At 42.3% G+C, this 22,576-nt stretch overlaps 1 protein-coding gene across 6 annotated transcripts in view; it reads left to right on the forward strand.

The window, feature by feature from the left end:
- The window catches only part of LOC132389065 (centrosomal protein of 128 kDa), a 611,990-nt gene that overhangs the window by 583,687 nt on the left and 5,727 nt on the right, over nt 1–22,576 (forward strand). For 5 of the 6 annotated variants that reach the window (XM_059961488.1, XM_059961481.1, XM_059961503.1 and 2 more), the window contains one exon: nt 18,242–18,350. The exons of the other annotated variant lie outside the window; for it this stretch is intronic. In XM_059961488.1, coding sequence (XP_059817471.1) covers nt 18,242–18,350 — 109 coding nt within the window. The remainder of the gene's footprint in view (nt 1–18,241; nt 18,351–22,576) is intronic. 6 annotated transcript variants of the gene reach the window in all.

Consider the following 22,576-nt stretch of genomic DNA (forward strand, 5'->3'; position numbering starts at 1 on the left):
CATTCTAGAATCCTATCATTCCCCAGCCAAATTAGTTTAAAACCTCCCTAGAAACAGTTCTAGAAAACCTGCCCACAAGATAGTGTTCCCCCTTGGGTTCAGTTGTAACCAGTCCCTTTTGTGCCAGTCATGCCTTCCCCAGAAGAGATCCCAATTATCCAGAAATCTGAAACCCTACCTCCTGCACCAGTTCTTCAACCATGAATTCATCTCCAAATCATCCTATTCTTACCCACACTGGCAAGTGGCACAGGCATCAATCTGGAGGTTACTACTGTGGTGGTATGGCTTTTCAGCTTTCTACCTAACTCGTAAGTTCTCTCTTCAGGACCTCCTCCTTTTTCTTACCTATGTCATTGGTGCCAATACGTACCGAGACTTCTGGCTGCTCACCCTCCCCCTTTAGAATACTGTGGACCCAATCCAAGAGGTACCTGACCACCTTGGTACTTGGGAGGCAACATACCATCCGGGTGTCTCTTTCACATCCACAGAATCTCATATCCACTCAACTATGGAATCACCTATTGCTTCTGCAGTCCTCTTTCCCCCTTCCCTTCTGAGCTGCAGCACCAGACTCAGTTCTGGAGACTTGGCTGCTGTGTCTTCCCTTCATAGGTTATCCCCCTCAAAAGTGATATATTTTATTGAGGGTAACGGCCACAGGGCACTCTGCACTAGCTGCCTTTTGCCTTTTCCTCTCCTGACAGTCACCCAGATACATGCCTTCTGCAACAAATGGATGACTACCTTCCTGTACCTCCTATCTATCACCTCCCCATTTTCCTGTATGAGCCGAAGGTCATTGAGCTGCATGTTCTCTGAGGAGCTGCAGTTCGGTGCACCTGGTGCAGATCTGAGAATTATCTGAGAATTCCCACATCTCACACACAGAACGAAACATAGCCCCAGGGGCCATCCTCACTCCACTAACTATGCACTAACAAATGACGAAGAAACTTACCTCGGGCAAACTGATGAGATAGAGCCAAACATCCTCACACTGGTCCACTCCAACTGTGGTCGCTCCACTTGTCAGTACATTTTTAAGTACTTACTGCTTGAATGCTAGTCATAGTGAAATATTCATACAGCACAGAAATACACCCTTGGGCCCACAATGTGCATGCCATCTGTCAATTATCCATCATTTCTTGGTTGCAGCTCTCTATACTGTACCAATTTAGGTACTCTTTTTATATCTACAGGATTAAAGATTAGCTTTATTTGTCACATGTACATTGAAACATACTGTGAAATGCATCATTTGTGTCAAATCAAATCAGCAAGGATTGTATTGGGCAGCATGCAAGTGTCACCACGCTTCTGGCACCAAGAGAGCATAGCCACAAATCATTAATCCTAAACTTTGAAATGTGGTGGAAACCGGAGCAGCTGGAGGAAAGCCACCTGGTCACGGGGAAAACCACTCCCTACTGCACATCAATGAGAGTCAGGAGCATCAAGTTTCTTGGATGGCACATCATGGTCCCTCAACACCACCTCTTTGGTCAAGAAAGCACAATAGCTCCTCCACTTCTTGAGGAGATTGAGGCAAGCAAGGATCTTTGTCCCACTCAGCCACATTTGACAGGAGCACAATGGAGAGTGCCCTGACCATCTGCATCACCAGGTATGGGAGTTTCAAGGCTTATGACCACAAGACCCTTCAGTGTATCATGAGAATTGCTGTGAGAATCATTGGGTTCTCTCTCCTCCCCATCCAGGATAAATACCAGAGGCACTGCATTCACAGAGCCCTCAGCATTGTAAAGGAACACCTCTCCCCCATCTGTCCCACAATCTCTTTAACCTCCTACTGTCAGGCAGAAGGTACCACAGTATAAGAACAGGGCTGTTAGGCTGGGCCACAGCTTCTGCCCCCAGACTGTGAGACTTCTGAACAACCTGCTCCCATCCGGTTTACATTATTTATGTTAGCACCAGTAGCATTACACTGTATGTCATATGTGCATGTTATGTCAACTTGTACATCTACAGAATATTTTTATTGTCTGTTAATATTAATTTATGTGTTGAATGTGATATATGTACTGTTTTACATCTTGTTCCCAGAGGAAGGTTGTTTTGTTAGCCGTGTACGGTTGAATGACAATAAACTTGAACTTGAACATACAAACTCCTTATAGTTCAGTAATGGGAATCGAACCCTCATCTTAAAGCTGGCAGTGTAAAACGACTGTGCTAACTGCTGAGCTGCCGAGTCGCTCATTTTATCAACTATTCAGGCAGTGTGTTCCACATTCCCACCAACTTGTGGGTGAAAAGATTCTTCATCAGATTCCCTCTTACCCTAGATCTACGTCCCCCAGTTTCTGACACCCTAATTATGTGTAAGTGCTTCTTCAGTACATCTAGGACACTGCCGAATGCAGATGGTATCACAACATTATGGAACCTGAGACAGGAAGCTATTGTTTTCTGGAAGAACTTTCATGTTGAGCATTGCACTGCTTTTCACCTATTGCTTTTACTCTGTTACCATCTTTATCTATCCACAACATTTTCAACCCAGTTAATGAGGTATTTGAAGCCACTTTCAAACTTGTGGCTGCCAGTGACACCAATATTTTGCCATATTTTAGATCCCAGATAACTTTCTTTGAGATGACTTGCAGTTAAGGGTCTTGCAGTTTCATCTGCAGGCACTGGACTGGCTGAGGCTTTCTAAGGCATTGGTCAAACCGCACTTGGGGTATGGTGAGAAGTTTTGGGTCTCTTATCTAGGAAAGGATATACTGGCATTGGAGAGGGTCCACAGGAGATTCACCACAATAACCCCACAAATGAAAGGGTTAACTTTTGAGGAGCATTTGATGGCTCTGGGCCTGCCCTTGAGGCCCTTGGTTGGTCGGGGTCGGCCATGGATGTTGCCTCCCAGTCATCTATGTGATAAGCAAGCCAGAATGCAAGCCAGGGCAGAACAATATGGAGTGGAAGCTGTTGCCCATGCAGCAGCTCCCTACCTCCACACTGTTGATGAGTCCAGTGGAAAGGCAGATACTGATATAGTTTGGTACCATCAGCATCACAGGAGTTGTCAGTCAGCATTGAACCCAACATAGGACTGCCTTAGGAACTGCAGCTCTAGTGTTTACTCCTGAAGCCTTTTCCATGAGTGGGTATAACCGCAAGGCAATGGAGGTTTGTGATTAGAGTTTTCCTTCCAGGTGAGCTGCCAACCGTGGCCATTGAATTTCATCCTCCTGGAGTGACTGGTTTTAAGGCACCAGTAACCCACCTTTGTCCTTTTCTTGTCAGTAGAAACAGTCCTACTGGGCTTAGCAGCTAAGCCACAGGTGAATGCCAGGAGCTGGACTTGGTTGTCAGAGGCTATTTGAGATGCACGTCATTGGGAGCATTTAGTAGGTATTGGGAGTTTATCCCCATTACCTCCCCTGGCTGTGACAATCTTAAGGAACTAAAGTAGTTCCCTGTACTCACTGGGGTGGGGGCAATCTCATTGAAACATTGAACAGCCTAGATAGAGTGGACATGGAGAGGATGTTTCTTACAGTGGTGGAACAGAGGGCACAACCTCTGAAAACTAGGATATCCCTTTAGAACAGAGATAAGAAATTTCTTTAGCCAGATGGTGAATCTGTGGAATTCTCTGTCATGGATGATTTTGGAGGCTAGGTCATTGGGTATATTTAAATCAAAGGTTGATAGGTTCTTGATCAGTAAGGGCTTCAAAGGTTATGAGAAGTCAGGAGAATGAGGTTAAGTCACCCATGATAAAATGGTGGAACAGCCTCAAAGGGCTGAATGGCCTAATAAGCTATTTTGTGGACAAGCTGAAATAAGTCACCTTGATCTATAAATCCACTGGTACCATCTTCCATAGCTCCTCCATCAGAGGCAAAGTTGAGGAAACTGATGAGCTCAGCATGAGTGCATGAGGCAGCACCAATGCAATTGTTAATATAACACAGAAAGAGTTGGGGAGCATTACCAGGAAAGGCTTCGAACATGGGCTGTTGGATATAGCCAGTGAAAAGATAAGCTTAGCTGGGATCCATGCGGGTGCTCATGGCTACACCTTGAGATTGGAGAAGTGGGAGGAGCCAAAAGAGAAATTGTTTAGGTTGAGGATCAGTTCTAATAGATGGTAGAGGGGAATAAGTTGTATCTGTTGTTAGGAGAGAAGCAGAGAGCTTTAAAGCCTTCTGGATAGGGGATAGACATGTATAGCGACTGGGCATCCATGGTGAAAATGAAGTGGTCAGGGCCAGGAAATTGAAAGTTGTTATGGGAAATCAAGAGCATGTGAAGTGTTACGGATGTAGTTTAGAAGTGACTGAACCAAGGGGGATAGAATGGAGTCGAGGTATGTGGATACAAGTTCAGTGGGAAGGGAGCAGATAGAAATAATGGTCAGGTTTGTGGATCTTGGGTAGGAGGGCAATCTTAGTGTTGGAGGGCAGATCAGCTATCCTGGAACAAGGTCTCTGTTACAGTAGTGTGTTTCCATTTTGAAAGCTCCTCTGAGACTAAACAGGACCACAGTGAAAACGTGACCTCTTCCTGATCAAAATGAAAAGTCCTTGCAAAATTGAATATTACCGGAGATCAAATGAGCTGAAAATGAAGTTGCACAAACCTTACTGTTAATAGTCACTGGTTATATGACTTGAATGGTTAAGTAGAAGGGAAGGGTTCAACTGATCAGAGTAGGTTAAAATGGCGGCACAACATTGTGGGCTGAAGGGCCTGTATTGTACTGTAATGTTCTACTGTACTTTAAATGTAAGTAAATAGAAATCAGAATCAAAATGTAAATCAGAATCAAGTTTATTATCACTGACATATTTTGTAGTTTTGCAGCAGCAGTACAGTGCAATACATAAAGATGATTGTACATTACATTAAAATATATTTAAAATAGTGTGAAAAAGGAGTGAGGTTGTGTTCATGGATGATTCAGAAATCTGATGTCAGAGGGGAAGAGGCTGTTCATGAACCATTGAGCGTGGATCTTTAGAATTCTGTACCTCTTCTCTGATGGTGACAATGGTGGGCTTGCCCTGTGTGGTGGGGGGTCCTAAATGATGGATGCTGCTTTTGACTAGGATCCACTAAAATACCAACAAAAAGGGAAATAAAGTTAATATTTTCTATTCACTCTCGATGGAAAGAGACACTAACAGATAATTTTTATCCTGTTTTCGTATATTTTATACACGAGAGAATGAGATTTAGGTCTCAATTACAAGGCAGCTCTATTAAAGTTAATTGTATCTCCGTTACTGTGGAAACTTGCAACATATAAACACAGCAGTTATTGTTTAAGCCTCTTTATCGTAAATGTCACTCTCATAAGTATAGATCTCCTGGTTGAGTTATTTCCAACAGCAGGCAATTTTAAAACCAAATTTAACGTTGTAAACTGCTGCAAGGAGGAACATCAAATAAACTTTGATGCAAGTCCATGTAAGCAGATGGCCTGAAGCTTGGTCAAACACCCAAATTTTGAAGAGCATCTTAAAGAAAGAAAAGGAGTAGTAGAGGGTTTTGTAGAGGAAATTCCAGAGCATAGGATCAATATATCTTAAGATGTCTCTGCGAGTGATGGACCAATCAAACTTAGGGATGACTAAAGCTAGAAATGGCAGACCTTAAGAAGGATTTCAATTGACAGTAGATTTCTGGATTGGGGAGTGGTCAATGCCAAAGAAGATGTGGTACACAAGGAAGCAAATTTAATACCTCAGGCATTGTTTTAGATCAGGAGCAATATCTAAAAGGATAGAACACCCTTCCTTAGGACTGAAAGTAGCCAATATTTGGACTCACAAAGTTAGGGGAGATTTAAAAAGATTAACTTGATTTGTCAAATATACATCAGAGCATTAAAATGTACAGTGAAATGCATTGTTTTACATTAATGACCAACATAGTCTGAGATGTGCTGGGGGCAGCCCTCAAATGTCACCATGTTTCCGATGTCAAAATTGCATAGCAAGGATGATTTGAATGGGTGTTAATAGGACTTAAACATGTTGAGATGTGGGCAGCTAACTGAAAGTACAATGAGGGTGCCAACTGGTAGATATAGAAGTAGTCCGATATGGAACTTACAGCTACATTGATTAAGTTTCCGGCAACAAAGAAGAGAAGTGACATAGAAGGAGGAAACTAAATGCATAATGGATAAAGATTTAAAATCTGAAATTGACAGTTCTGTTAACCAATGGTATCAATGAGTTTGTTAACCAATGATCTGAGTGAATGACAAGAGTACTCCAAAGCAGTGCTGGCTTCCTCCTGTTCCCAAGGACCCAGCAAATGTAATTGTTGTATTATTATTGGCAGAAGGCAGGCTAGATGAGGTGTCTTCTGGTATTGGCATTAGTTTAGTATTGTCACATGTACTAAGATACAGCGAATAGCTTTTGTTTAGCATGCCATCCAGACAGAGCGCACCATGCACAATTGTGTTGAGGTAGCAAAAAGCAAACAGAATGGGGAATATATTGTTGCAATTATTGAGAAAGTGCAGGATAATGAAGCAAGTGCAAGGGCTGTGACAAGGTAGATTGGGAGATCAAGAGTTTATTGTTCAGCATTAGAGAGGTTTGAACACAGAATATAGAACAGATCAGCACAGGAACAGGCCCTTCAGCCACAATGTTGTGCCAAACCAATTAAATTAGTAATCAAATGGCCAACGAAACTAACCTCTTCTGTCTACACTAAGTCCATATCCTTCTGAGTGGACAGAGTGGTGAGCTAAGACTAGCTTTTCAAGGCTTCAGAGAAGAGAGGCTTCAGGCTAAGCAAAGGAAAGAAAAGCTTAAGTTTTTTCCTTCTCTTCTTTATGTTTGCTCGGCTAGGTAGAGGGGACAGGCAGAATAGTGCAGTGCTCCTCTTGCAGGATGTGGGAAGGCAAGGAGAGCTCCAATATCCCTGACCGCTACAACTGTGAGAAGCGCGTTCAGCTGCAGCTTTTAATAAACCGCATTAAAGTGGGAGGTGGAACTGGATGAGCTCCGGATCTTTCAGGAGGCTGAAGGGGTGATAGATAGGACACATAGAGAGGTAGTTACACCCAAGGTGCAGGGCAAAGAAAGCTAGGTGACAGTCAGGAAGGGGGAGAGGGGTAAAGGACCCATTGCAGAGTACCCCTGTGTTATATAACTGTGGATACCTTTGGAGGAGGAATGACCTCACAGGAAAGTCGCAGTGGTTGGGTCTCCGGCATTGAGTCTGCCTCTGTGACTCAGAAGGGAAGGGGGAAGACGAGGCAGGCTGTGCTGATAGGGGATTCGTTAAATAGGGGAGTGGACAGGAGATCCTGTGGGCGAGAACAAAATTCCCAGATGGTATGTTGCCTCCCGAGTGCCAGGGTCCAGGATAACTTGGACTGAGTCCTCAGCATTCTTAAGTGGGAGGGTGAATAACCAGAAGTTGTGGTCCAGTTAAGTACCAATGACGTGGGTGAGACAAGTGACGAAGTTCTGCATAGGGAATTCAGGGAGTTTGCTGCTAAGTTAAAGGGCAGGACCTACAGGGTTGTGACCTCAGGAATGCTACCTGTGCCACATGCTAGTGAGGCTAGAACCGGGAAGATTATACAGTTTAATAGACGGCTAATAAATTGGTGTAGGAGGGAGGGCATAAGAATTTTGGATCGTTGGGCTCTCTTCCAGGGAAGGTGGGACCTGTACAGAAGGGACAGTTTGCACCTGAACTGGAGGGGGCTAATATCCTAGCAGAAAGGTTTGTTAATGCTGCATGGTGGGGTTTAAACTAGAGTTGCAGGGGGTTGGGAACCAGAGTGCCAGAACACTTAGTGGAGAGGTTGTGGAGGCAGATGTTGGTAAGACCTCAGACAAAGTCAGGAATCAAAAGGTTGAGCATGGTGCAACAGTATCGAAAAGGGTGAATACAGGACTGAAGGTGTTGTATCTGAATGTGCGCTGTATATGGAATAAAGTAGATGAACTGGCAGCACAGTTGCTGATTGGCAGGTATGTTGTAGGCATCATGGAATCATGGCTGAAAAATTATTGAATTGACTTTATTACTTACATCCTTCATGTACATGAGGAGTAAAAATCTTTACATTACATCTCTGTCTAAATGTGTAACGTGCAATTTATAGTAATTTGTAATAAATAGTAGGTACAACCGGTCACTCAATATAATATAGAAGTACAATGTGAATTAATCTGTCTGATGGCCTGGCGGATGAAGCTGTCCCAGAGCTTGTTGGTCCTGGCTTTTATGCTGCGGTACCGTTTCCCAGATGGCAGCGGCTGGAACAATTTGTGGTTGGGGTGACTCGGGTCCCCAATGATCCTTTGGACCCTTTTTACACACCTATCTTGTAAATGTCCTGAACAGTGGGAATCAGACCACGTGAGATCCTCGGTGACGTGGATGCCGAGGAACTTAAGCTGTTCACCCTCTCAACCCCAGATCCACTGATGTCAACAGGGGTGAGCCTGTCTCTATTCCTCCCGTAGTCCACAACCAGCTCCTTTGTTTTTGCGACATTGAGGGAGAGGTTGTTTTCTTGACACCACTGTGTCAGGGTGATGACCTCTTTTCTGTAGGCTGCCTCATTATTATTTCAGATTAGGCCAATTAGTGTAGTGTAGTGTAGTCAGCAAATTTAATTAGCAGATTGGAGCTGTGGGTGACGGCACAGTCATGGGTATACAGAGAGTAAAGGAGGGGGCTTAGGATACTGTCCTGAGGGGCACCTGTGTTGAGGGTCAGAGGGGCAGAGGTGAGGGAGCCCCACTCTTACCACCTGCTGGCGATCTGACAGGAAGCCCAGCTGCACAAGGATGAAGGCTGAGGTATCTGAGTCTCTTGTTGAGCCTGGAGGGAATTATGGTGTTGAGTGCTGAACTGTAGTCCAAGGACAGAATTCTCACGTAAGCATCCTTCTCCTCCAGATGTGTAAGAACAGTGTGTAGAGCTAAGGCTATTGCGTTATCAGTCAATGGGTTGTGTCGGTAGGCAAATTGTAGAGGCTCCATTGTGGGTGGTAGCAAGCTGCAGATGTGGTCCTTGACCAGACTCTCAAAGCATTTGCTTACCATTGAGGTGAGTGTGACAGGTTGCCATCATTCAGACATGTTACCTTGGTCTTCTTAGGTACAGGGACAATGGTGGATATTTTGAAGCAGGAGGCACTCTACACTGGGAGGGGGAGAGATTAAAAATGTCTGTAAACACACCAGCCAGTTGAGCCGCACATATCCTGAGTATCTGCCCTGGGATGCCGTCCGGTCCTGCAGCCTTGCGACTGTCTGCTCATTGGAAATCAGCATCAGAATCAGGTTTATTATCACCAACGTGTGTCATGAAATTTGTTAACAGCAGCAGTAGTTCAATGCAATACATAATATAGAAGAAGAAAGGAATAACAATAATAATAAACTAGGTAAATCAATTATAGTATACGTATATTGAATTGATTAAAAATTGTGCAAAAACCAGAAATAATATATATTAAATAAGTGAGGTGGTGTTCAAGGATTCAATATCCACTTGGGAATCTGATAGCAGAGGGGAAGAAGTTTTTCCTGAATCTCTGAGTGTGTGCCTTCAGGCTTCTGTACCTCCTACCTGATGGTAACGGTGAGGAAAGGCCATGCCCTGGATGCTGAAGGTCCTTAATAATGGACGCTGCCTTTCAGAGACACCGCTACTTGTCCTGGGTACTTTGTAGGCTAATACCCAAGACAGAGCTGACTAGATTTACAACCCTCTGCAGCTTCTTTCGGCCCTCCCATACCAGACGGTGATGCAGCCTGTCAGAATACTCTCTACAATACATCTATAGAAGTTTTTGAGTGTATTTGTTGACTTACAAATCTCTTCAAACTCCAAATGAAGTATAGTCACTGTCTTGCCTTCTTTATAACTGCATCGATGTGTTGGAACCAAGTTAGATCCTGAGAGATCTTGACTCCCAGGAACCTGAAACTGCTCACCCTCTCCACTTCTGATCTCTCTATGAGGATTGGTATGTGTTCCTTCGTCTTACCCTTCCTGAAGTCCACAATCAGCTCTTCCGTCTTACTGACATTTAGAGCAGCTCATGGTTGAGCCCACTAGAGGATCAACTATTCTGGGTTGGGTGTTGTGCAATGAACCAGAATTGACTATTGAACTTGAGGGGAAAGAACCTTTTGGGATAAGTGATCATGATAGGATCAAATTCACCCTGAAATTTGAGAAGGAGAAGCTAAAGTCAGATGTAACAGCATTACCGTGGAGTAAAAGGAATTACAGAGGCATGAAAGAAGAGTTGGCCAGAATTGATTGGAAAAAACACTGGCAGGGATGATGGAATGGCTAGAATTTCTGGAAGCAATTTGGAAGGCACAGGATATATACATCCCAAAGAGGAAGTAGTATTCTAAAGGAAAGATGACACAATCGTGGCTAACAAGAGAAGTCAAAGCCAACATAAAAGCCAAAGAGAGGGCATATAATAGAGCAAATATTACTGGAAGGTTAGAACATTGGGAAGCTTTTAAAAGCCAACAGAAGGCAACTAAACAGGTCATTAAGAAGGTAGAGATGGAATACAAAAGTAAGCGGATACCAAAAGCTTCTTCAGATACACAAAAGGGTGAGAGTGGTTATCGGGCTGCTGGAAAACTATGCTGGTGATGGGAGACAATGAAATAGCAGATGAACTAAATAATTATTTTGCAAGAGTCTTCACTGTGGAAGACACTAGCAGTATGGTGTAAGTTCCAGGTGTCGGGGGTATGAAGTGTGTGAAGTTACCATGACTGGAGAGAAGGTTCTTGGGAATGTGAAAGGTCTGAAGGTAGATAAGTTACCTGGACCAGATCATGTCAGAGAACACTCCAGAGTTCTGAAAGAGCTGGCTATAATGATTATGGAGGCATTAATAATGATCTTTTAAGAATCACTAGGTTCTGAAATGGTTCTGGAAAACTAGACCATTACAAATATCTCTCCATTCTTCAAGAAGGGAGAGAGGCAGAAGAAAGAAAACTATAGGCCAGTTAGTCTGACCTCAATGGTTGAGAAGATGTTGGAATAGATTATTAAGGATAAGGTCCTATGGTACTTGGAAGCATATGTTAAAATAGGCTGTAGACAGCATGGTTTCCTCATGGGAAAATCTTACTTGACAAATCTGTTGGAATTATTTGAGGAAGTAACAAGCTGGAAAAACAAAGGAGAATTGGTTGATGTTGTGTACTTGGATTTTCAGAATGCCTTTGACAAGGTGCCACACATGAGGCTATTTACCAAGCCACAAGCCCATAGTATTACAGGAAAGATTCTAGCATGGATAAAGCAGTGGCTGATTGGTAGGAGGCAAAGATTGAGAATAAAGGGCTGTCTGTGGCTAGTGTTGTTCCACAGGGGTCTGAGTTGGGATCGATTCTTTTTAAGTTATATATCAATGATTTAGATGATGAAATTAATGGCTTTGTTGCAAAGTTTGCAGATGATATGAATATAGGCGGAGGGGTAGTTTGTTTTGAAGAAGTAGAGAGGCTACAGAAGGACTTAGACAGATTAGGAGAATGAGCAAAGAAATGGCAGATGGAATGCAGTGTTGGAAAGTGTGTAGTCATGCACTTTAATAGAAGAAGTGAAAGTGTTGGCTATTTTCTAATATAAAAAACTGAGGTGCAAAGGGACTTGGGAGTCTTTGTGCAGGATTTCCTAAAGGTTAATTTGCAGGTTATGTCTGTGGTGAAGCAGACAAATGCAATGTTAGCATTCATTTCAAGAGGACTAGAATATAAAAGCAGGGATTTAATGTTGAAAGTTTCTGAAGCACTGAAGAGGCCTCACTTGGAGTACTGTGTGCAAGTTTGGGCCCCTTATCTTATAAAAGCTGTACTGATACTGGAGAGGGTTCTAAGGAAGTTCACAAAAATGATTCCAGGATTGGATGGCAGGTTATATGAAGAATGTTTGTTGGCTCTGGGCCTGTATTCACCAGAATTCAGAAGAATGAGGAGTGACATCATTGAACCCTATCGAATGGTGAAAGGCTTTGATTGAATGGTTGTGGAGAGGATGTTTCCTATGGTGGGAGAGTCTAAGACCAGAGGACACAGCCTCAAAATTGAGGGGCATCCTTTCAGAACAGAGATGAGGAGGAATTTCTTTAGCCAGAGAGTGGTGAATCTGTGGGATTCTTTGCCACAGGCAGTTGTGGAGGTGAAATCTTTATGTATATTTAAGGCAGAGGTTGATAGATTTGTGATTGGTCAGGGCATGAAGGGATATGGAAAGAAGACGTGAGATTAGGGCTGAGAGAAAAATTAGATCAGCCATGGTGTGTAACAAACACAACATGCTGGAGGAACCTAGCAGGCCAGGCTGCATCTATGAAAAAAAATACAGTCAACATTTCAGGACGAGACCCTTCAGCAGAACTCCATAAATGCCTGGCCTGCTGAGTTCCTGCAGCGTATTGTGTGTGTTGTTTGGATTTCCAGCATCTGCAGATTCTCTCTTGTCAGCCATGATGAAATGGTGGAGCAGAGTAGATGGGCAAATGGCCTAATTTTTCTCCTATATCTTATGGTCTTCTATTTCCTCACATTCATGTATCTGTCCAACTGTCTCTTAGAAGCCTTCAATATATTTACTTCTACCACCACTCCAGGCAACGCCTTTCGGGCACCCACCAGTCGCTGTTTAACAAACTTGCCCCTCACATTCTCTTTTGAAATTACCCTCTCTCGCCTTAAATGTATTAGACATTTCAACCCTGGGAAAAAGGTACTGTCTGTCTACTCTGTCCATACCTCTGATAATCTTATGTACCTCTGTTAGATCTGTTTGTTCAAAGGTCTGAAAACAGCAGAATGTGACCTTGAGTCTGGTTCATGTGCTTGAGTCTTGTGCTGGTTCATGCTCTCAGGCTTTTGGACATTCTATCCTTTGGGAGAAGAGAGAATGGCTAGGGTGGGAGGGTTCCTCGATTATGATTATTTTCCTGAGACAGCAGAAAATGTAGATGGAATCAATGGAGGGGAGGCCGGGCTGTACTCACAAATGTGCAATTTCTTGCACTCTTGTGCAGAGCAGTTGCCATACCATGCAGTAATGTGTCTGGATAGGATGCTTTTTAAGGTTAAAGATTAAGCTTAGCTTTTTTACCACATATTGAGTGAAACATACAGAGAAGTGTGTCATTTGAATCAATGACCAACCCAGACCGAGGATGTGCAGATGGCAGACTGCAAGTGGTTGCCATTCTTCCAGCAGGAATATAACATGTCTATAACTTAGGAACCATAACCTTTCAAACGGGAGTGGATATTGGAGCACCCAGAGGAAACCCATGCGGTCATGGGGAGACTGTACAAACTCCATACAGACAGTGGCTGGAATTGAACCTCAATCACTACAGTGTAAAATGTTACACTGACCACTACACAACTGTGTATGGTGCATCTTTTACAATTGGTGAAGGTTATTGGGGACATATCCATGGAACTCTCCACATACCTGGATGAGTACAGCTTAAACTACACATAGATTAATGAGAAAGATTAGCTGAATTTTTTCCCCGTACATTAAAACATAAAGTGAAATGCATTGTTTGCAACACAGTCCAAGGATGTGCTGGGAGCAGTCCGCAAGTGTTGCCACACTTCTGGTGTCAACATAGCATGTCCACAACTCACTAACCCTAACCCGTATTTTTTTGGAATGTGGGAGGAAACCAGAGCACCCAGAGGAAAACCACGTGCTCATGAGGAGAATTTAAAAACTCTTTACAACAGCGGTGAGAATTGAACTCTGCTCAGTGGCACTGTAAAATATTACGCTATGGTACATCTATAAAAATTGGTGAGGGTTATTGGGGACATGAAAATGGAAGTTATTCCTTCTGTTGTAATGCTTAAGGCTGTTATTCTGGGCACAAGAAGTTTATTTTGTTGATTTATATATTTAATGGCCATGTACTGTGGGAATAGCAATGCCGTGGTCATGTCACTGCATTATTAATTCCCAGAATCTAATTAAGATCCCACCAAGGCATGCCGAGCATTCGATGTCAGCTTTAAAAAAGCTCGGACCAGAAAAGTGACCTTGAAACTATCAAACTAAACCAGCTGCATAAATAGTCACAAAGGCCTTTGACAAAATAAACTTGTGATCCTTATAAAGCCATAAGACATAGGCCATTTGGCCTATCAAGTCTACTCCACCATTCCATCATGGCTAACACTGCCTCACTTTTTTTAATATATATTCCGTTTTTTGCAGAGTTTTTGGTCTGTTCAGTAGGTGTACATCCGCATGATTTGGCTAGTGTTAAATTAGGGGTTGCTGGGCCGTGCAGCTTAGAGGGCTGGAAGGGCCTGTTCTGTGCTTTATCTAAATAAATGAACCTTTGACACCCTTCCTAATTGGGAACCTATCAACCTCTGCTTTAAATATACCCAATGACTTGGCCTCCACAGCCGTCAATGACAATGACCTCCACAAATTCACCACCCACTGTCCAAGGAAATTTCTCCTCATCCATGTTCTAAAGGGACCTCCTTGTAATCTGAGGCTGTGCCCTCTAGGTCCTAGACTCCCCCACAATAGGAAATATTTGATAGGTTTCATTGAGATTCCCCCTCATTCTTCTAAACTCCAGCCTTATGTAACCATATTACAATTACAACACGGAAACAGGCCATCTCGGCCCTTCTAATCCATGCCGAACGCTTACTCTCACCTAGTCCCACTGACCTGCACTCAGACCATAACCCTCCATTCCTTTCCTGTCCATATACCTATCCAATTGTACTTTAAATGACAATATCAAACCTGCCCCTACCACTTCTACTGGAAGCTCGTTCCACGCAGCTACCACTCTCTGAGTAAAGAAGTTCCCCCTCGTGTTACCCCTAAATTTTTGCCCCTTAACTCTCAACTCATGTCCTCTTGTTTGAATCTCCCCTACTCTCAATGGAAGAAACCTATCCACGTCAACTCTATTTATCCCCCTCGTTATTTTAAATAACTCAATCAAGTCCCCCTTCAATCTTTTACACTCCAAAGGATAAAGACTTAACTTGCTCAACTTTTCTCTGTAACTTAGGTGCTGAAACCCAGGTAACGTTCTAGTAAATCTTCTCTGTACTCTCTCTATTTTGTTGACATCTTTCCTATAATTTGGTGACCAGAACTGTACACATACTCCAAATTTGGCCTTACCAATGCTTTGTACAATTTCAACATTACATCCCAACTGTTATACTCAATGCTCTGATTTATAAAGGCCAGTATACCAAAAGTTTTCTTCGCCACCCTATCCACATGAGATTCCACCTTCAGGGGACTGTGCACCATTATTCCTAGATCACTCTGTTCTACTGCATTCTTCAATGCCCTACCATTTACCCTGTATGTCCTATTTGGATTATTCCTACCAAAATGTAGCACCTCACACTTACCTGCATTAAACTCCATCTGCCATCGTTCAGCCCACTCTTCTAAATCTGGCCTAACTGGCCTAAATCTCCCTGCAAGCTTTGAAAACCTACTTCATTATCCACAACACCACCTATCTTAGTATCATCTGTATACCTACTAATCCAATTTACCACCCCATCATCCAGATCATTAATGTATATGACAAACAACAAAATCAGAATCAGACTTTAATCGCCAAGTACCTGTGCACATACAAGGAATTTACTTCCGGCAGATGTTGCCTCTCTGCTCACAACAATAATAATGATAAATATAAATGAAAATATAGATTATACATACAAGTAGTGCAATCCAAGTAATAGTTAGCTGACAGTTAACCGGCAGTTAACTGTTCAGCAAAGTGACCGCAGTAGGGAAAAAACTTCTCCAGCACCTATTAGTTTTATTCTGGAGGGATCTGAAGCGCCTACCAGACGGAAGCAGTTCAAACAGTCCGTGCACAGGATGGAAGGAGTCCTTTATGATGTTCCCCGCCCTGTTCTTCAACCTGGAAGAGTACAGGTCCACAATAGAAGGCAGGGAGGCTCCAGTGATGCGCTCGGCAGTCCTCACTGTGCGCTGTAGTCTGGTTCTATCCTGCTTGGTGGCGACTCCAAACTACACAGTGATGGAGGTGCACAGGACAGACTCAATGACTGCAGTATAGAACTACAACAGCAATTCCTGAGGCACACCACTAGTCACCGGGCCTCCAATATGACAAACAGTTATCCACCACTACTGTCTGGCATCTCCCATCCAGCCACTGTTGAATCCATTTTACTACTTCAATATTAATACCTAACGATTGAACCTTCCTAACTAACCTTCCATGTGGAACCTTGTCAAAGGCCTTACTGAAGTCCATATGAACAACATCCACTGCTTTACCCTCATCAACTTTCCTCATAACCTCTTCAGAAAATTCAATAAGATTTGTCAAACATGACCTTCCATGCACAAATCCATGTTGACTGTTCCTAATCAGACCCTGGCTATCCAGATAATTATATATACCATCTCTAAGAATACTTCCCATTAATTTACCCACCACTGACGTCAAACTTACAGGCCTATAACTGCTAGGTTTACTCTTAGAACCCTTTTTAAACAATGGCACAACATGAGCAATTCGCCAGTCCTCCAGCACCATCCCCGTTTCTAATGACATTTGAAATATTTCTGTCAGAGCCCCTGCTAGTTCTACACTAACTTCCCTCAAGGTCCAGGGAATTTCCTGTCAGGACCCAGAGACTTAACCACTTTTATATTCCTTAAAAGTGCCAGTACTTCCTCTTCTGTAATCATCATAGTTTCCATAACTTCCCTACTTTCCCTTACCTCACACAGTTCAATATCCTTCTCCTTAGTGAATACCAAAGAAAAGAAATTGTTCAAAATCTCCCCCATCTCTTTTGGCTCCACACATAGCTGTCCACTCTGATTCTCCAAGGGACCAATTTTATCCCTCACTATCCTTTTGCTGTTAATATTACTGTAGAAACCCTTTGGATTTATTTTCACCTTAGTTGCCAAAGCAACCTCATATCTTCGTTTAGCTTTCTTTTCTAATTTCTTTCTTAAGATTCTTTTTACATTCTTTATATTCCTCGAGCACCTCATTTACTCCATGCTGCCTATATTTATTGTAAATATCTCTCTTTTTCCAAACCTAGTTTCCAATATCCCTTTAAAACCATGGCTGTCTCAACCTTTTATCCTTTCCTTTCAACCTAACAGGAACATAATGATTCTGTACCCTCAAAATTTCACTTTTAAATGATCTCCATTTCTCTATTACATCCTTCCCATAAAACAAATTGTCTCAATCCACTCCTTCTAAATCCTTTCACATCTCCTCAAAGTTAGCCTTTCTCCAATCAAAAATCTCAACCCTGGGTCCAGTCCTATACTTCTCCATAATTATATTGAAACTAATGGCAACTTATATTTGATTGCAGAATTGAAATGACCCTCTTGGTGCAATATTGCAGGCCACTGATTTGTACCACTGTTTCCTGTGTACACCAGAGCTTCCTAACATGCCTGTAAAGGATGGTCAATAAATCCACTGTTCACCCAGACCCACTCACATAGAGTCCCAGTGTTACAGAGCAAACTAGAAGGAGCATTTGGTGGCTCTGGGTCTGTACTCGTTGATGTTTAGAAGAGTTTTGTAACTCCAGAAATTAATCAAAAGAAAAACATAGGAGCCAGGATTGACTTGTCTACTTAGTTTTCCTTCCTTTTCTTTGTAAGGGTCTCACATGTGACATGGTGGTGTAATGACGTGAGGCATTCACACACTTCTTACATGTAACCTGAACAAAGAATGCTTAATCAAGCAACAATATACAAATTTACTCAAATATTACTGCAGTCTTTACCTCTGTGTCTCCCCGCCCTCCCTCCCCATACTTCCTTCAGTTGCCTTAAAATTATGCCTCCTTGTATTGGCCCTTTCTGGATGGGATAAAGTCTCTGGCTATCTACTTGATCTATGCCTCTTATCATCTTGTACATCTATCTCAAGTCATGTCTCATCTTCCTTCGCTCCAGAGAGAAAAGCCCTAGCTTTCTCAACCTATCCTCATAAGATATGATCTCTAATATAGGCAGCATCCTGGTAAACCTCCTCCGCACCCTCTTTGAAGCTTCCATATCCTCCTATAATGAGGCAATCAGAACTGAAAATAATATTCCAAGAGGGGGCATAATATTTCATAATGTGAAATAACCAAACCTGTGTTAATTTTGAATGCCCTTGGGCGTACAGGTGGAAGAGTCTGATGCAGGCTTGGGGACTGAACGATTGGAGGATACATCTGCTACATTAAGTGACCAGAATGATTTCCCTTCCTCCTCTTTGACTGCAGGCATGTGCTGTAAGTATGGACAGGCTCCTCCCTAACTACAAGCCTCAAATCTACTGTGAAAGTTTCATCTGAGTTCTAGCCAACAATTGAATACCCAGTTGTTCAGAATACACACAAGCTCAGCTTTAATGAGTGCTATCTACAGACCTGGACGTGACCCTGCCTCTGGCCGTAATGCATCCTGTCCATTTCTGGAAAGGATAAACCTCTGCTTTTGCGATGTGGTATTGCCAATAAAACCTTGCTCTATTTCTAAAGAGTGGTTAGATTGCAATTCAATACAAGTGCTAGATTTGGAGTGGCTTGGCTAGCTTTACAGTGGGCCAATGTAAAATCAGGATATGATTCTTGCTGGTGTCTGTAAGGCATTTATGTGTCCCCCCTGTGACCGCATGGGTTTCTTCCCACATTCTAAAGATATACAGGTCAGGGATAGTGAGTTGTGGGCATGATACGTTGACACTGGAAGCATATCCTTGGATTATATTAGTCAGACTGTGCAATGAGTATAATGCTATTGCAACACCAGCGACCCAGGTTCAATTCTGCCACTGTCAGTAAGGAGTTTGTTCATTTTCCCCATGACCACGTGGGTTTCCATTGGGTGCCCTGGTTTCCTCCCACGTTCCAAGCTTGGGTTAATGAGTGGTGTGAATACTGTGTTGGTGCCAGTTACTGACTGCCCAGCACAATCCTCACTGAACTGAATTGACATCTACTGCCTCTCCTTTGACCACCCTGCATGTTACTTCTGGGTGCTGAGGTTTCCTCACAGATTCCAAAGACATACAGGTTAGTAGATTAATTGGTCACATGGATGTAATTGGGGGAGAGTGCCATGGGCTAGAAGGGCTTTTTAATGTGCTATATCTCTAAATAAAATAAAAATAAAATGTTAATATTTTCTTGCAGGCATTTCCACACAAAAAAAGAGATACAATAGAACTTATGAAAAGCGAATCCATACACCTCACCCTTTGCAGTTTCCCAGAATATACAACGGGCAAAGCATGGTTCAAATGGGAAGCTGGTATCTTTCACAATGGTGCACAGAAGTGCACTCAGAGGCCACTTTATTAGGTACAGGAGTGTGGTCTTCTGCTGCTGTAGCCCATCACCTCAAGGTTCAACGTGTTGCGTGTTCAGAGGTGCTCTTCTGCACACAACTGTTGCAGTGCCTGGTTACTTGAGTTGCTATTGTCTTCCAAAGGATCAAAGGTTCATTTATTATCAAATTATATATGCAGTATATAACTCTGAGCTTCTTCTCCAAAACAAAGAAAAACCTGGGAAGTCAGTTAAGAGAGAAACAGCAAACCCATCCTGTTCCCACATATAAAAGAACGATCATCAGTGCGCCAAACCCCTCTCCCCCTGAACAAAACGTAACAAGAACATCAGCCCCCAATTCCCCCTTCATCTATAAAAAAAGCAATCAACCCCCGAATTCCCCTTTCCCACAAAAAAACCTAACAAAAATGCAAAAAGTACATCAACCCCCAGAACTGCCCTCCACCCAGCACAAAAAAACGAGAAAGAATAAGCGAAAACACAGAATATTAAAACCATAAGACTGAGCTTTAACCAGTCTGGCCATTATCCTCAGACCTCTCTCACTAACAAGGTATTTTCTCCCACAGAACTGATGCTCACTGAATTTTTTTGTTTCCCGCACCATTCTCTGTAATCTCTAGAAACTGTTGTATGTGAAAGTCCCAGGAAATCAGCAGTTTTTGAGATCCCCAAACTACCCCATCTGGCATCAACAATCATTCCACAGTCAAAGTCACTTAGATCATATTTCTTCCCTGTTCTGAGGTTTGGTCTGAAAACAACTAAATCTCTTGACCATATTTAGTAATTAAGTTGCTGCTACATGATTGACTGATTAGGTCTTTGTATTAACGACCAGGTGTACAGACGTAGCTAATAATGTGGCCACTGAGTGTAGGTAGCATTTACAGAGGAGAATCATTTGTTTACACCAAGCCTTTGTACTAGAGTTTATTTTGCACACAAGCTTTCTATGTCCCTAATCCCACTGGCAAACCCTTCCTTTCATTCTTTTCAATGCGCTTATTCAACTTTCCCATAAATACTTTACACAAGAGATTCTGCAGATGCTGGAAATCCAGAGTAGCACACACAAAATGGTGGAGGAATAGGGAAGGTCAGGCTGCATCTGTGGAGGGGAGTAAACAGTTGACGTTTTAGGCCAAGACCTTTGTCAGGACTGGAAAGGAAGAGGGAAGAAGCCAGTATAAGAAGTTAGGAGATGGGAAAGGATTGCAAATTGGCAGGTAATAGGTAACATTCGGTGAGGGGGAAGGTGATTGGGAGGGGGACAGAGATGAATTAGGAAATTGGAAGAGGGTGGGTGTCTACCTGTGACGTTGCTTCAAACTAATTACTTTTATCTACAAATGTAAATATACTTGTCCTTTTATGCTGTGTATAATCGTTGGATATTGTTTCGATATAGAATTTTAAGGTATATAAAGTTAGAGGCATAGGAAAGGTAGATGGTCTGAATCCTTTTCTGAAACAAGAGGGCTTGAGAGAGAGAAAGGAATTTTAAAGGGGATTGAGGGGAAAACAATTTACATAAAATGGCCGATAGCTGAAACATGTTGCCAGAGGAAGTGTTGGATTCGGAATCAGAATTGGGTTTATTACTACTGACTTGTCATGAAATTTATTGTTTTGTGACATTACTACAGTGCAATACATAAAATATGCTATAAATTACAAGGGAATATATATTAAATAAGTAGTGCAAAAAATGAGGTAGTGTTCATGGATTCATTGTACATTCAGAAATCTGATGGTGGAGGGGAAGAACCTGTTTCTAAGACATTGAGTGTGTATCTTCAGGCTCCTGTACGTCCTCCCTAATGGTAGTAATGAACATGAAGGTGGGGGTTCTTAATGATGGATCTGCCTTTTTGAGGCATCTGCTTTTAAAGATACAATCACTACATTTAAGAGATATTTAAACAGGTACTTGAATAGACAAGACATAGTAGAATAAGGACCGAAGGCAGTAATGCGATTATTGTAGACAGGTGAAAAGGTCAGCATGGTTATGATGGAGCAAATGGTCTTTCTCTATGACCCTACATCTTTTTCGAATCATCTCTGGTACCCCAGCATTATCAAATCAAGTTTCTATATAGATTTAACGTAACTTCCATGCTCGTTAGTTCTTACTCTTTGAAATAAACCTTGGACTTTGTTTGCATTTTTATGGGCTTATTATCTTGCACTATTCATTAAGAAGTTATGGTTTTAGCCGAGCATCCAGTCCAGTGTCAAATGAAGACAGAATGAATGCGGAAACAGCAGTGATTTAAATATTTATCTAAAATTACCTTTCAAGCAGAAAATCTTTTGTGAAGAGCTGATTGGACATGGCAGAGCATGGTAGGAGGATAACTGAGAACTCCCGGTGAGGCTGTGAATATACTGTATAACATATAGGAGCCAAAGTCTTATGAAGAAATAGTTTAACTCTTCTTTGTGTCACACCAGTTATTTGCAGATTATGCTTTGTTTGAAGTGAACTACCATGGAGTTGCTCCTTTTTACCATAGCTGGTACTCAGTACTTTGCCTTTGTAAAGTGCAGGTGTGGTAGGGTTGCTGTCTTCTCACTGCTGCCATCGGGAAGAAAGTACAAGAGCCTTGGGTCCTACACCACCGGGTTCAGGAACAGTTACTACTCTGCAACCATCAGACTCCTGAATAACTTCATTCACCACAACACTGAACTGATTACTGAACACAACCTATGGACTCACTTTCAAGAACTCTACAACTCATGTTCTCGGTATTATTTATTTACATTATTACTATCATTACTTTTTTTTTATTTTGTCTTCTTTTTCTTGATTGGTTTCAGTCTTTGTTTTTGTGTACACAAAATGTTGGAGAAACTCAGCAGGCCAGGCAGTGTTTATGGAAAAGAGTAAACAGTTGACATTTCGGGCCAGAACCCAATGAAGGGTCTCAGCCCGAAGCATTGACTGTTTAATCTTTTCCATAGGTACTGACTGGCCTGCAGAGTTCTTCCAGCATCTTTGGTGTGTTGCTTTGGAATCAGATAGATATATACTTCATTGATCCCAAAGGAAATTAGAGTGTCTACAAATACACAAATATTAGAAGAAAAGTGAGAAATAATAGAAAAACCATTACCTCAAACAGTCTAACAGGAGGGAGTCATCACTTTCCTGA

Source organism: Hypanus sabinus, chromosome 2 (genome assembly GCF_030144855.1).
Source record: "Hypanus sabinus isolate sHypSab1 chromosome 2, sHypSab1.hap1, whole genome shotgun sequence".
NCBI classification, from domain to species: Eukaryota; Metazoa; Chordata; class Chondrichthyes; order Myliobatiformes; family Dasyatidae; genus Hypanus; species Hypanus sabinus.